General features: G+C 39.1%; 1 protein-coding gene across 1 annotated transcript in view; it reads left to right on the forward strand.

Moving 5' to 3' along the window:
• The window catches only part of COL4A2 (collagen type IV alpha 2 chain), a 249,308-nt gene that overhangs the window by 158,191 nt on the left and 76,976 nt on the right, over positions 1 to 14,141 (forward strand). The window contains exons 8-17 of the mRNA XM_073349678.2: positions 332 to 403; positions 1,468 to 1,503; positions 1,620 to 1,682; positions 2,263 to 2,298; positions 3,267 to 3,308; positions 4,119 to 4,208; positions 7,885 to 7,929; positions 9,723 to 9,785; positions 10,581 to 10,625; positions 13,613 to 13,666. Of these exons, the coding sequence (XP_073205779.1) occupies positions 332 to 403; positions 1,468 to 1,503; positions 1,620 to 1,682; positions 2,263 to 2,298; positions 3,267 to 3,308; positions 4,119 to 4,208; positions 7,885 to 7,929; positions 9,723 to 9,785; positions 10,581 to 10,625; positions 13,613 to 13,666 (546 nt within the window). The remainder of the gene's footprint in view (positions 1 to 331; positions 404 to 1,467; positions 1,504 to 1,619; positions 1,683 to 2,262; positions 2,299 to 3,266; positions 3,309 to 4,118; positions 4,209 to 7,884; positions 7,930 to 9,722; positions 9,786 to 10,580; positions 10,626 to 13,612; positions 13,667 to 14,141) is intronic.

Consider the following 14,141-nt stretch of genomic DNA (forward strand, 5'->3'; position numbering starts at 1 on the left):
ACATGTGAAACGGAGCTCATTTCTAGTTCAGGCCCATCTTTTTAAAAAAGAACTTTAGGCAGGCTTAACATACATCCGTATTTTCCTGGACAGGTCCGGCTTTTTGGTTCTTAAATCACCGTCCGGGAGGAATTTTTAAATTTTAAAAATTCCTCCTGGGAAAATACGGACGTATGGTAACCCTGTTGGTAGAAAAAATACATACTGGGGCACATCCCTTAAATCAGAACTTTTTATAGGGAACCAGTTAAGATTTTGGCAGCTCATCACTGCAAATATATAAATAGTCATAGATGTGACAAGTCTTTTTCTTTTTGTCTTATCAATTTAGGGAATCCAGGGACCAAAAGGTCAGAAGGGGGAACCTTTTGTAATGACTCCTGAACTAGCAAGCAAATTCAGGGTATGTATCTATCACTTGTGAATTGATGAGCTCTCATGTGCAGCATCTCTTGGATTTGGTAGAGGGGTGGGTTTTTTTCCATCTTTAAGCCAAGTTTCTGATTTTTCTACATGCATTTTGCAACAGGGCTGTTACTTTTCACTCTCCTGAGTATTATGAACCCTAGCTGACTTCCAGGAAAGTGGGACCTTTCCAATTTCTTCATAACAAAGAACCTCCAGCTACATGTTGACTATGGGTGTGCTGGAAATTATTTTTGATAATATGTTAATAGGTATCTTGTATTTTTCAATCAGAGAGTATTCTTTTCCTTCTAGAATAATTCTGAAATCTAATAATAGTGCTAATAATTAATCATTTGTATTAGTTCATTTCGAGTATCTGATATCCAACAGTTAGATAATGACAGCCATACACCTTTTAGGTTTACCTTGCTCCATAAATCGTCCCACTAACTTCAGTGGAGATATTTGTGTAGTAAGGAACTGTACAAAATGAGGAAGGGTATGTGAACTGTTGTCCCAGAAGGTTTTTGGATCAAACTTCCAAATATATTTCAACATGTTCTACAGTCAAAAATGTGGTTTCTAAAGATGGAAATGTTCAAAGAAACAATCATTTGGTACTGTAATTCTAAATGCAATGTATTGAGAGAATCCGCATTTAACTAGTTTCTTTCAATTCAGGATACATACATATCCTGGTTAGACATCATCTAAATTTATAAACTGGGATTTCCAAAGGAAGTTAGGCATTCAATTCCCATTTCATTTCAACTCCCTTAGCCACCTTTTGAAAATCCCAGCCATAATATATATAACTGTACTGTACATAGAAAGTATACAATTAACATGTAATAAAATTGAACTGATTTTCTATATCAATATTTATATTGAATTTATCTTTAAACTTTTTGTGTCATGTTTTTATGCTGCCGTCTGATTATTTAAAATAATTGATATGACTGAAGGAATGGCTTTTTAAAAATCCCTGAGCTAGAAGATGTATTGTTTAGTGTCGTACACAGTACTTACTGTGTCTTTAACTATTTTTGTCTTCTTTAGGGAGAGCCTGGTGAGCCGGGATTGTTGGGCTTTCCAGTAAGTTGCTGTTCACCAAATGTGATGATTTATCAATATGTTAATAATAGCAGCTACCAAAACAACATCCATTATTGGTTTGTTTCATTTTTTAAAGTCATTTCTGGTATTTCTAGGGACCTCAAGGTGCTCTCGGTGTTGTGGGTTTAATTGGTCCAACAGGAAATCCAGGGAGACCAGTAAGTATTTTTAAAATATGTACTCTATGAAATTATCCTGACAGAAGTACCATGCTAACAGGGCCTAATTTTTTGTACACTCGGAGCTAGTCGTTGTACAGTAGCTAACAGGTTTAAGTATGACAACTAGGTGTTGTTAAAACCAACGAGGGCATTACATTTTGACAGTGAAAGGCAGTATGTTACGCTAATTCTCCAGGGATCAGCATTGCAAAAAAGAATCAAGAACTTTCAGCATGTACCGCCTGTATTATCGCAATTATATTGTCTTGTGAAAACCACAAGTTCCTACTGAGCTACAGAAGTAACTCCACTGGCTCCAGGTAATTAGCAGCCTCGTATCCCATTAGGGCCAGGAGGATGATCAAATGCGCTAAGCTAGCATGTTTCAATATCATACGGTACAATAAAGGTAGTTAATATATTAAGTATTGTTGACTGTCTGAATGCTAAGTGAATGCAGTACATTCTGAATGTATCCTTATGTTTCACATGTAAAGTGTTTGATGTTCTCAAAACAGTATTAATAGAAAAGGCACTAATAAGAGGTAATTTACTCTCTGCAATTGTATTTGTACAGGGACCACCCGGGCCACCGGGACCCCCAGGACCACCAGTAAGTCTCTTTCTCTGAAGAGCTGTCCTTATATATTTCATTTTGGGTTCATAGGGTCTGAGCCAAGTCAATGGACAGATATCACTGACCTCAGTTGATGTGCTCAGTTAGGCCTTTAATTATTATAGAGAGAAGAGGTGGGTGAGGTAATATTTTTATTGGACCAACTTCTGTTGGTGAGAGAGACAAGTTTTCAAGCTACATGGAGCTCTTCTTCAGGTCTGCAGACTATAGTGATCACAGACATACCTAGTAAACTGAAAATGTTGTGAGTTGTGAAACCCAGGGAGAAGGGTGGTTTCAAAACCTGAGTTCCAGCCCCAGTGCACCTTCAAAGCATTGTCTATGCAGCTATTTTTAAAGCACTAGTGTGGACCAACTAGCTTGATCTGGGAGACTCATTCCCACTCACTTCAAAAAGGTTTGTAGACATACCCTTTAAATCAACCTTTCGCTGGGGAAATCTTCTCTGGGGTGGTTAAACCTGCTTTAGAGCCAGATTACACTGCTGGTGTGAGCACAGCAGTCTCCCCAGATCAAAGAATCTGTCCATATATCTCAGATTATATTTTATCTGAGAAAATACATGAGTTCCTAGTTCCAATATGCAGTGTACTTAGGTAATTTTATTTAACATGTAGTTTTATTAAAAAGCCCCCACAGATGTAAAGTGCAGTCTTTTCACATTTTTACTCAGAGAAAAGACAGACTTAATGCCTGTCAGAGGAAACACTGGAGAAGTGCTGTCAACATGAGATTTTAATTGCAGCCGTCTTTCTAAATGCTAAACCAAAATGATTTATTGAGTTAGAGCTAGACTGTTATGTGATCACAATTCTGCAATGATGTCCTAAGAATCTCTACCCTGAAACACTCCTTTGGTTAAGTACTTCTGGAGCTCCTTTCATTTAAAGCTGTTCTGTAGAAGTATTGTATAATTATATTATGCTGACTTAATGTCTTTGCAGGGCAACAGGGGCCTTGGTTTTTATGGAGAAAAAGGTGAAAAGGTAAAGGAAAACCAGTGAATTAGTATGGGTATGACAAGATAAATTGGTGACACTTACACTTTATAAAAGAGCTTGTTTATATTACTGTCTAATATTATTTTGTGGTGATATACTATAGTAAAAATTCATTCACTTTGAAGTGATGATAAGCACAATAGTAAATGTTGTAGCCAAATAGTCTTTTACATGTCTAGGTCTGCTGTGCTCTCCTACCAGTACAAATCAGACGAAACTCTATTGAAATCAATGGAGTTAGATCAGAGTGAAAGAAGAATCTTAACTTTGTTCTAGAAGCATTTAGTATAATGGAAAATGTTGTCACCTCTTAGTTTAGTATGAATCTAATTCTTTTCTTGCCATAACCTTGTTTAGGGTACATCTATACGTATAGCACTGCGGTGGCACAGCTGTAGTGCATTGTAGTGCATCTGGTGAAGATGTTCTATGCCCAACGGAGAGAGCCCTCCCATTGGCATAAAAAAACCCGACCTCTGAAAGCAGCATAAGCGATGTGGGTAGGAGAAGGTGTGCACACGAACACTTATGTCGGTGTAATTTATGTCACTCAGGAGGGGTAGAATGTTCACACCCCTGAGCAACATAAGTTTTGCCAGCATAGGCTGTAGTGTAGACATAGCCTTAGACTTTTACAGCTAAACTTTTAGCTGGTGTAAGTCCATGTTGGTCCGATTGGTTCCAGTTTAGGATCTAGTCCTAAATTTTAGTAGCAAATTGTGCACCCAATGCAGGTCTACAATTTAAAGAGTTATTTTAGCTGCTGCTAAACATATTTCTGTGGTTTTCCTACAGGGTGAAATAGGTCCACAGGGCCCTCCTGGTCTTCCATCTACGAGGGAGCTGATAGTTTCCCCAGACACAATCTTAGCAGAACAATACAAGGTAATTAAAAACATTGTGTAAAAGCATACGGGGTATTGAATTGAATTCAGATAAACAAAGCTAAGTACTTATTCAAGAGTGGGGATTTTGGGGGGGTGGAGGGATTGCAACATAATAGTGAATTTAGGGAAAAGAGAGAGAGAGAACGTGCAATAGATTACCATACAAACACAAAGTCAAATGCCTTTGCTACTCAAGATTGCCATTCCTTTTGGGATGAAAGACTTATGAGTATTAGAGCTAAAATCGCTCAGAGTCATACTTACTATGTTTCCCTTGAAGTGCCTAGACAAACTTGTTCCTTTTCTTCAAGCAAATCCTAACTCTGTACTACTTAATGTCACTAATATTTTCTCATTTATTATCACAAAATTCTATATAGAAAGCATTCATATTGATGATTTGTCCAACAGTCAGTGATATTGTCGTGTTTTCACAGAAACATATGGGTAAATATCCTGAAGGAGAGAATTTGCGTTACTGTATGTATCCATAAAATGTAGGCATGATCCTGTCCTTAGAGTGACTGTCAGGGCCTACCCCTCTGCACACAGAAAACCCCCTGTAGTAAGACACAGCCTGTCAAGGTTCCTCCCATACTCTGAACTCTAGGGTACAGATGTGGGGACCTGCATGAAAAACCTCCTAAGCTTATCTTTACCAGCTTAGGACAAAACTTCCCCAAGGTACAAAATATTCCACCCTTTGTCCTTGGATTGGCGGCTACCACCACCAGACTAATACTGGTTACTGGGGAAGAGCTGTTTGGACGCGTCTTTCCCCCCAAAATACTTCCCAAAACCTTGCACCCCACTTCCTGGGCAAGGTTTGGTAAAAAGCCTCACCAATTTGCCTAGGTGACTACAGACCCAGACCCTTGGATCTTAAGAACAATGAACAATCCTCCCAACATTTGCACCCCCCCTTTCCTGGGAAATGTTGGATAAAAAGCCTCACCAATTTGCATAGGTGACCACAGACCCAAACCCTTGGATCTGAGAACAATGAAAAAGCATTCAGTTTTCTTACAAGAAGACTTTTAATAAAAATAGAAGTAAATAGAAATAAAGAAATCCCCCCTGTAAAATCAGGATGGTAGATACCTTACAGGGTAATTAGATTCAAAACATAGAGAACCCCTCTAGGCAAAACCTTAAGTTACAAAAAAGATACACAGACAGAAATAGTTATTCTATTCAGCACAGTTCTTTTCTCAGCCATTTAAAGAAATCATAATCTAACACGTACCTAGCTAGATTACTTACTAAAAGTTTTAAGACTCCATTCCTGGTCTATCCCCGACAAAGGCAGACTAAAGACAGACACACAGACCCTTTGTTTCTCTCCCTCCTCCCAGCTTTTGAAAGTATCTTGTCTCCTCATTGGTCATTTTGGTCAGGTGCCAGCGAGGTTACCTTTAGCTTCTTAACCCTTTACAGGTGAGAGGAGCTTTCCCCTGGCCAGGAGGGATTTCAAAAGGGTTTACCCTTCCCTTTATATTTATGACACAGCCTATTCACATAAATGGCTCTTTGCACGCAGGGAAGATGTGCCCTCCCCTGAATTTGGTGCCTTTTGCATCAATCACCAACCTCTAATCTGTTTTGTTTTTGTTTTTTGTCCCAAATCTGAGACTAGTAGAGGTCAGGTGGCTCAGGCACTGTTTCTCCACCCTGGGCTCAGGCACTGTTTCTCCACCCTGGGCTGAAGGACTAAGTAGTATATAGATATTTGTTTGAAACTTCAACACCCCATGGCTAGACCCCCTGCCAAACTCATTAAATTAGTAACCACTCTGCAGTCCCATAACTGATAAAATGATTCCATCCCCTGCTTAGGGCAGCTCTCCCTCTAACTCTGACCTGGGTGGCCTCTTTTAAACAGCCCTAGGACTCTTCCTGGGGGCACCCATGTTTGTGAGACACCTCGCACCACTGCCCTTAGCATGAGGGAGCATTGTCCGTACCTGCCAGGGGTCAGCCCCCTGACGCTCCCAGCCACAGGCAACACACACACTCCCCTCTCAGTCCAAAGGCTCTGCCATCCCTCAGTCCTCCAAGCATCCAGCCCCGGATCTTCCGGACATTCACAGAATTGCCAGACCTGCTGTTCCGAAAGGAACAGTACACCACAGCTTACCAGTTTCACCTTAGAACATAGCTCCCCTGAAAACAACACTGCACTTAGATTTCTTTATAGAAAATGCAGCTACAAGTTTATTTACCGAAGACTATACATATGATAGCAAACAGAAATATTGGAAAGAAAGGGTTACGTGTAAAATAAAATCATAACATGCATTCTAAAGCCTAAACTCCACTAACAAAATGCCCTCTTGTTTAATAAGATACCGCTTACCCTAAAGTGCTTCCTGCAGCATTTTTCAACCATGATGGCTGAGACCCTCCTTTCATAAGATCAAGCCCTCTGGCAACTTGTCTCCCTCTGATGAAGGAACCAGGGCATCTTTCTGCACTCCTCATATATCAGACCAATTTTTTGTTCTTCACTTATAAAATAGAATTTTTCCACAATTCCCCACTGTTTATCTCTTCCTGTTAATTTTCATTCTGAAATCCCTTCAATCTCTTCATTATCATTTGACTCAGTATGCTAATAGACTTCTGACCTGTGTGACACAGGCTTTCAGTAGAAACCTTACATGACACTCTTTGGTGAACTAGAATGTAAATAACACGCCCAGGGGATCCCTATAACTCTTATGCATCTTCTGTGCCCTCTGCCAGTTGGCATAAGAAGCTCCTTGGGTCTTACCCTGCAATACCATCATCCGTAGCAGAAGTAACTGCACCATGGCAGTTACTCATAGTCTGTGAGATCGATAATATCAAGTGGAAGAATAGCATGTGAAGTATCTTTGCTGGGTCTTTGAATCACCCACTCTCCGCACTGCATTCTGCCTTTTCCTGGAGGAACGCAGCAGGGGGCAGTTAAGTCCTGAGCAACGTAGAATGGGTTGTGGCGTAGCCACTGCTCCACTGGATGATTTATTTCCTCGTGCAAAGTGATGAGCAAATGGCCTGCTCCTGGGAAGTAGCTCATCCGTGCTGAAGATGGGTTTATAACAAGTGTTACACATCACATTCCCTGGACTGCCTTAGGAAACACAGTGAATGGTGTTGGGAAAGAAAATGTGATGTCAAAATAACTTTTAGCTCTCAGGGAAAAAAATAAAATAAAAGGAGGTGGAGGAGGCTGATCACAGTTCAAATAAGGCGAAGGAAGAGAGAAAGTCTAAACTAAGCTCATCTCTGGAGTGGATAGAGTTGGGAATATTTCTATTTATTTGCAGGCATTTCTGTGGCGCTCATAACCACAGAATCTGATCTCCTCATAAACAAGTCTGATTTAAGCCTTGTACTGTGAGGTGGGGATACTTGCATATTTTTTCAATCTGAGCAGTATGGAGAAACGTATCTCTTTTAGAAAAAAAATACATCAAAAAGCATTTCCCAACAAATTATCAAATAAAAAACACTAAAACTACTTATGACTCACGCATTTTATAAGACAAGTATATTATTGACCAGAACTCAATAGTAATGTTTTTTCTCTTGGTAAATACCTGCTGTTTCATGTTACAAAACTTGATGCATTTGGGAAAGCACAACATACTTGAACGGTTGTAATCTTTCCTCTTTTTTTTCATTGTTAGGGTGAAAAGGGAATAAAAGGAGAAACAGGAGAACCTGGAACTCAGGTAAGTCAATTGAAGAAAACCAAAGACAAATAAGTCGAGCACTGTGGTTAATATTGGTACATTCTACCTTTGAAATGGTATGGGATAGAAATAAAACAACTTAACAGGATGTATCAACTTTTCTCTTCATACCCCTTTGATGAGTCATGGCAGGCCATATCGTGCCACGATATGGCCCTGATTAGGCCTCAGCTGGAGTATTGTGTCCAGTTCTGGGCAGCACATTTCAGGAAAGATATGGGCAAATTGGAGAAAGTTCAAAGAAGAGCAACAAAAATGATTAAAGGTCTAGAAAACATGACCTATGAGGAAAGATTGAAAAACTTGGGTTTGTTTAGTCTGAGAAGAAAAGACTGAGCAGGGACATAACAGTTTTCAAGTACATAAAAGGTTGTTACAAGGAGGAGGGTAAAATTGTTCTCCTTAACCTCTGAGAATAGGACAAGAAGGAATGGGCTTAAAGTCCAGCAAGGGAGGTTGAGGTTGGACATTAGGAAAAACTTCCTAACTGTGACGGTGGTTAAGCACTGGAATAAATTTCCTAGGGGGGGTTATGGAATATCCATTGCTGGAGATTTTTAACAGCAGGTTAGACAAACACCTTTCAGGGATGGTCTAGTTATTACTTAGTCCTGCCTTGAGTGCAGGGGACTGGACTAAATGACCTATTGAGGTCCCTTCCAGGCCTACGATTCTATGATATTTAGGATGGAACGCCCATTGCAATAAGTTTTATGGGCTAACTAAAATGAGATCCTTTCTTACAACCAATTTTTTAATTTGAAGGTTAAATGTTACTATGTCTGGTGTACATAGCGTTCCTTAAAATCCCATTAAACATACGGCAATTTTCTTGATCCCTTCCAGTCTGCCCTCCAGCCTGGGTATAGCATAGGTACAGCTTTGGTTTCATTGGTTGATGAATTCAGTAGTCAAGTGGACAATAGTCAGGTGGTTTGTCCTTTAATTTAGAGCTGTCAGCAGTCTTTGACACCATAGACTGTGAGGTTTTGTTAACTCATCTGCAGAACCTGGACTAGCTGGATGGTTTTGCTCTTGGTTAGCTCCATTCCTACTTTCTGAGCAGTTGTAAAGAGTAGTTTTGAGCAATTAATCACTAGCCCAGAGGATCTCCCATAAGGGGGTTCTGTAAGGCTCTATTCTCTCAACCCTCCTGTTCAACTGGTATGTGACACCCCTGGGGAAGGTTGCAATTTGAGCTGTGTTGCCTTTAGTATACAGTCGATTACACGCTCTATAAATCCTAATCTGCTTTCACACTTGTTTTACACAGGTATAATTTCATTGACTTCAGTAGAATTACTTTGGATTTATGCCTGTAGCGAAGTGAAGAAGGCCTATGCCTATCTCATTTTTATTAAACTTGGATGGTGGAGTATCTGTGTTTTCTCAATATCTATTTGAAACTAGGATTTGGATGAGATCTGAGATAACTAACTGGTTATACAGTTACAAACAGTTGCTTTGGGTTTTCTTCAGAGTAGCAACTACAAAAGTAGTTGTTTTTTTTTAAAGGCTATGGGGCGGTGGATTCATCTCTCTAAGGGCCTGATCCTAGCACTCTGATTATGCAAACAGACAAAACTAAGGAAATTTTAGCTCTTGTATGAACTACAGGGTCAGGTCTGATGTTTACACAGGCCATGGTGTTTTCACTTGTGCTTATTATCAGCCTTTGCATGCAGTGTAGTGCTCTTCTCTTCATAGATACATTCATATATACAGTCTGTAAACATAACGGTCTATGTAAGTGCATCTGCAATGTTTCCTAGGGTTTACCCGCATATTCAGCAGAAGATGGAGAAGAAGGAATAATAGGGTTTCCAGGACTAAGGGTAAGTGGTTCATTAAAGATGAAATTCACCCCAGGGCAGAGAGCCATCTAACACGCGCTATGTGGCCGTCAGATCAAGTCAGAGGTGAAGAAGCTATGTGTGGGAGTGGTTGTGCAACCTATCTGTGCCTAGTGGGACTGGAGAGGGAGAGGCCACTGAGACAGGCAACGGGAGAAGCCACTGGCTCCACACATGCATATGAAGTGACTTGGACCCCCTCCATATTGGGGTCTATAGCCAATACTGCATCCTATAGCAACTATAAAAGTCTGTGCTGAAACTCTATGACCTGTTTGCTGGTTTCAGGGGTGGATTCCATTTCTCCATCCCCTTCTTATCCTCACAAAGCCAAATTAATGGGTAAGGGAATACTGACTGTCACTCTTATTGTTTTTATTCATCTACACCCCAATAGAAAACATAAACCTGTTTGGGTGCAAAGATCTTGTAGCACACAGTTGGTGCTGCTCCATATCATTTGTCCTCGCTGTACTGTTTCTGAAATGAACAAATATGGTGGAAAGCATAGGCAATATAAATATTTCTAAAAACACTCAGAAATCATAACATTCTTATGGTGGTTTTACAACATCTTGGAAAGAAAGAAAGAAAGAAAGAAAGAAAGAAAGAAAGAAAGAAAGAAAGAAAGAAAGAAAGAGATTAGCCTGTTCTGTTTGTACCGTGCATCTACTTATTAGAAAATGAGTCTATAAATTCTTCTTGTTATGGTCAGTTTTTTAAAAAGTTTTTAAAAGGGTTTCACTTTATTCTGCAAATGATGTTGTACTTTCATAGGGATTACCTGGTATCAATGGCATCCCAGGAGCTGCTGGGGAAAAAGTGAGTATTTAGCACAAAAATCAGATTTTGTCTCTAGCACACTGCTTTTAACATATGGAACTGACATCTTCAGATTATAGAAAAATACATGTTTTATCCTGGAAAATGACAGAGCATATCATCAATACAGAGTTTATTCTAAGCGATACATTCTAATTTATTATTTACACAATGCTATAAGTGTACACAGCACTATATAACATGTAACATGTGCCAGACAAATAACATGCCCTACACAACAGACATTAGAACTTTAAGTTTTAAGTGGGCATAACAGTACATAAGAAATGCATATTCATTTAACATTTTACCAAATTACATCACAAAGAGCCAGTTTTGCACAGTATAAGTAACCCTTTGGAATATTCCATGCTTGACTTTTATATTTAGACTCACTAATTGAAAATCAAAGTGTATTCTACACATACTATAGGTATCAAATTCTGATCTCAGTTATACCTTGTAAATAAGATCAGAATATTGTCTGGACTCTCCAACGGCAATCAACTTGATTTTATGGACCAGGTGACGTCCTTGTTCTTTGGGGAATCCCAGTTATTTTAAAAGTGAGGGGGGGAAATTGGTCTGGTAATTAAAGCCTGTATTGCCATTTAGGAATATGTTTTCAGAGAGCTATGGAAGTGTATTCACAGTTCCCATCATTGCTAACGTGAGTTCTGTAACGTCTTTTATACCATACTGAAATGTGTTGTCCTTTAGATAATTTTCATCAAATGTTTTAGAGGTCTGTGATCCATGTGCCATCTTGAATTTCTGAGCACAAACCAAAAGGAGAGAGAGGAAAAACTGAGAAAAATCCTAGCTGATTCTCTGTCCATAGAAACACTCAATAATATCTAAAAGAAAATGTTGTCATATCTGGAAGCTCTCGTGCTTTTTATTTGTGTGCAGAAAATGGCTGCTTCTATCAGTGTTAGAAACCATGCCCATAAGATATTCAAATAAGTCTATGGATACAGGAATAAATGGTTTCTCTGTGCTTCTTGATTATGCTAAGGAATTTGGCAGCAAGGAATACTAATCCTTGTGTGAAATCCACGGCTCTTAAACTACTGTCAAAACGGCTAGTCTAGAAGAGAGAAAACTGTCAATAATATGTACATTAAGGGCTCTTTCCTTTTACTTAAGTAGGCTTGATATCTGCACCCATGTCAGAATCATTTATTGACCCCTTTTGTCCCTTTTAGAGTTTGAGTCCCGACAAAATTTTAGTAAAGGGTACATTTATTTCAATGAGATATAACTGGTAAATCATGACATCTGAAGGAGTAGGTTTCCCAATATGTTATTCAGCAGCAAAAACATTTTTTTAAATTAATTGTTTGACTCCCTTGAGAGAAGGAAGAACTATAGCTTAATCCTCTCAGTGTACTTAAAGTAAGCAGTAGATAGTTAGGAAACTCCTGGCTTCCTTTTTAGATATACAGCTCCACCTAGTGTGAAAGAGATTTTACATCTATTGCATAACAGTTGTTAGTTTTCTGACAATGTTTGACATATATTTCCATTGTGGATAACATCTTTGATCCCTGGGGGTCAGTTTGTGATATCTTGGAGAGTGTTGTGGTGTGTTGCAATGCTTTAAAACTGTGTAAATGTTTTCTGAAGCCAATTATTGAAATATCTGCTCTATTCAGGAGTTCACTACACTCTTCAGTTTTAGAGGCTGTATATAAAAATGTTGGCTCAGATCCACAGCTAGTGTAAATTGCACAGCTTCTCTAACATCAGTGGATCCACAGTGACTTACAACAGCTGAGGCTCTGGCCACTATTTTATTTAAATGCTTTAACTTTTTAGAATTTCTGTTTTCTGGAGTACACGTGGACATTGTATCTAGAATTCAGTTCTAGAAATTTTTTTAAATAAAATAGAATAGTGCTGATTTTTCTCTCCCTTACACCTGAATAAATCAGGAAGAATTCCATTGAAGTCAATGGAATTACACTGGTGTAAAACCAATGCATACGGGAGGAGACTTAAGCCTGGTATTTTCATATGCACAGCTCCATCAGCTGAAATATACACTAATGGGATACGATATATTGCACCCTGCTGACACAGGCTTCATATTTAAGTCACTTCAGACATGTACCAGAAAGCTGGTATAGGCAAGCCCTGGAGGTGTCATTGTCTCAGTTAAAAGAATAAATCATTCAATTAATTAAAATGCTCTGTAGAGATATGTTTGTGATAAAACATTCTTACGGATATTGATAGTTTAGTTATGTAATCTGCAACAGTAGTGCATTTTGTATTGCAGTGGTACCTAGAGGCCCCAGCCCCAGGATGCTTGATACTGTACAAACACATGATAAAGAAACAATTCCTGCCCTCAAGAGCTCACAACCTAAGTATAACTATGACTTTATTATAACAATGACACCTCTAGGGTGTAGCTCATTGGTATATTCTAGACAAGTTTCTCTGGCTGACCGACATGTGGAGGAAACCCCACTGTGCTGCAGAGTAAAAGAGGCACTGTGCATGTGCATTGTCTTCATGACACTATCTCCAAGGACTAGAGAGGATGGGCCATTTGCCTTCTCCTTGCCCCTTTTTTTTATCAATCCAGAATGCAGGTTCCCATCGCAAGATCTTTTGAGAGCTCAACAGCTTCATTTCCTGCCCATTCTATAGTCCTCCAACCAGGCTATGTGGCAGGGCTGTACCAAGGCTTGGATTTGACCCAATATACAAAATATGTAACAGAAAAAACCTGAAAGGTAGAACTAAATTATTATTCCCAAGAGTAAATCCTGAGGGTGACAAACTTCTCAGCTTTGCTGCATGGTTCACACACCTTAACTGTGTTAGAGGAAACCACCATTCTCATGCTTTTAAAATGACTGCTGTGACAGATTAAAATAATGGCAACAAGCTGGCCTGCTGAAAAATCCTGTAACAAAATATTTTCACTCTTTGTCTGATTTAGAAAAAGGCAAGCATTTTGATATATATTTCAGGGTTTTCAAGGATTTGATGGCATGCCAGGCAGCAGTGGTCCTAAAGGAATGAAGGTACTTCTTTACTTTCCTGCACTAAAAGTTAATTTAATTTGTCAGAATTAGTAAACCAGACATAATTTTGCTTATGTTGTATCTGTTCATTAGAATAAAAATATAAGTGTTTGTTGCCATAATTGACTAGGCAGTTGTCTATGCTGCTTGGCCTCTGTCGGTAACCAGATACTTCAGAAGAAGGTGTAAAAATTCACAATATGTGCTTAACTGACACTGTATTACTATGGGGAGGGGGGGTGTGAATATTTTCTTTGTCCCCAACTGATGAAGAGAGTGGATGAGTGGGAGAATATGGATGAATGAGAAAAAAGTAGAATGAGAATAACAAGTGGGAGAACCAGTGGAGAGCTGGTGTGAATGAAGAGAAATGCAAGGATTTTGTTGGCAACATGGGGCCAGATGTTAAAGGTATTTAGTGCCTAGAAATGAAGATAGGCACCCAGTGGGATTTTCTATAGTACGTATGCAGGTT

The sequence above is a fragment of the Lepidochelys kempii genome, chromosome 1, assembly GCF_965140285.1.
Source record: "Lepidochelys kempii isolate rLepKem1 chromosome 1, rLepKem1.hap1, whole genome shotgun sequence".
NCBI classification, from domain to species: domain Eukaryota; kingdom Metazoa; phylum Chordata; order Testudines; family Cheloniidae; genus Lepidochelys; species Lepidochelys kempii.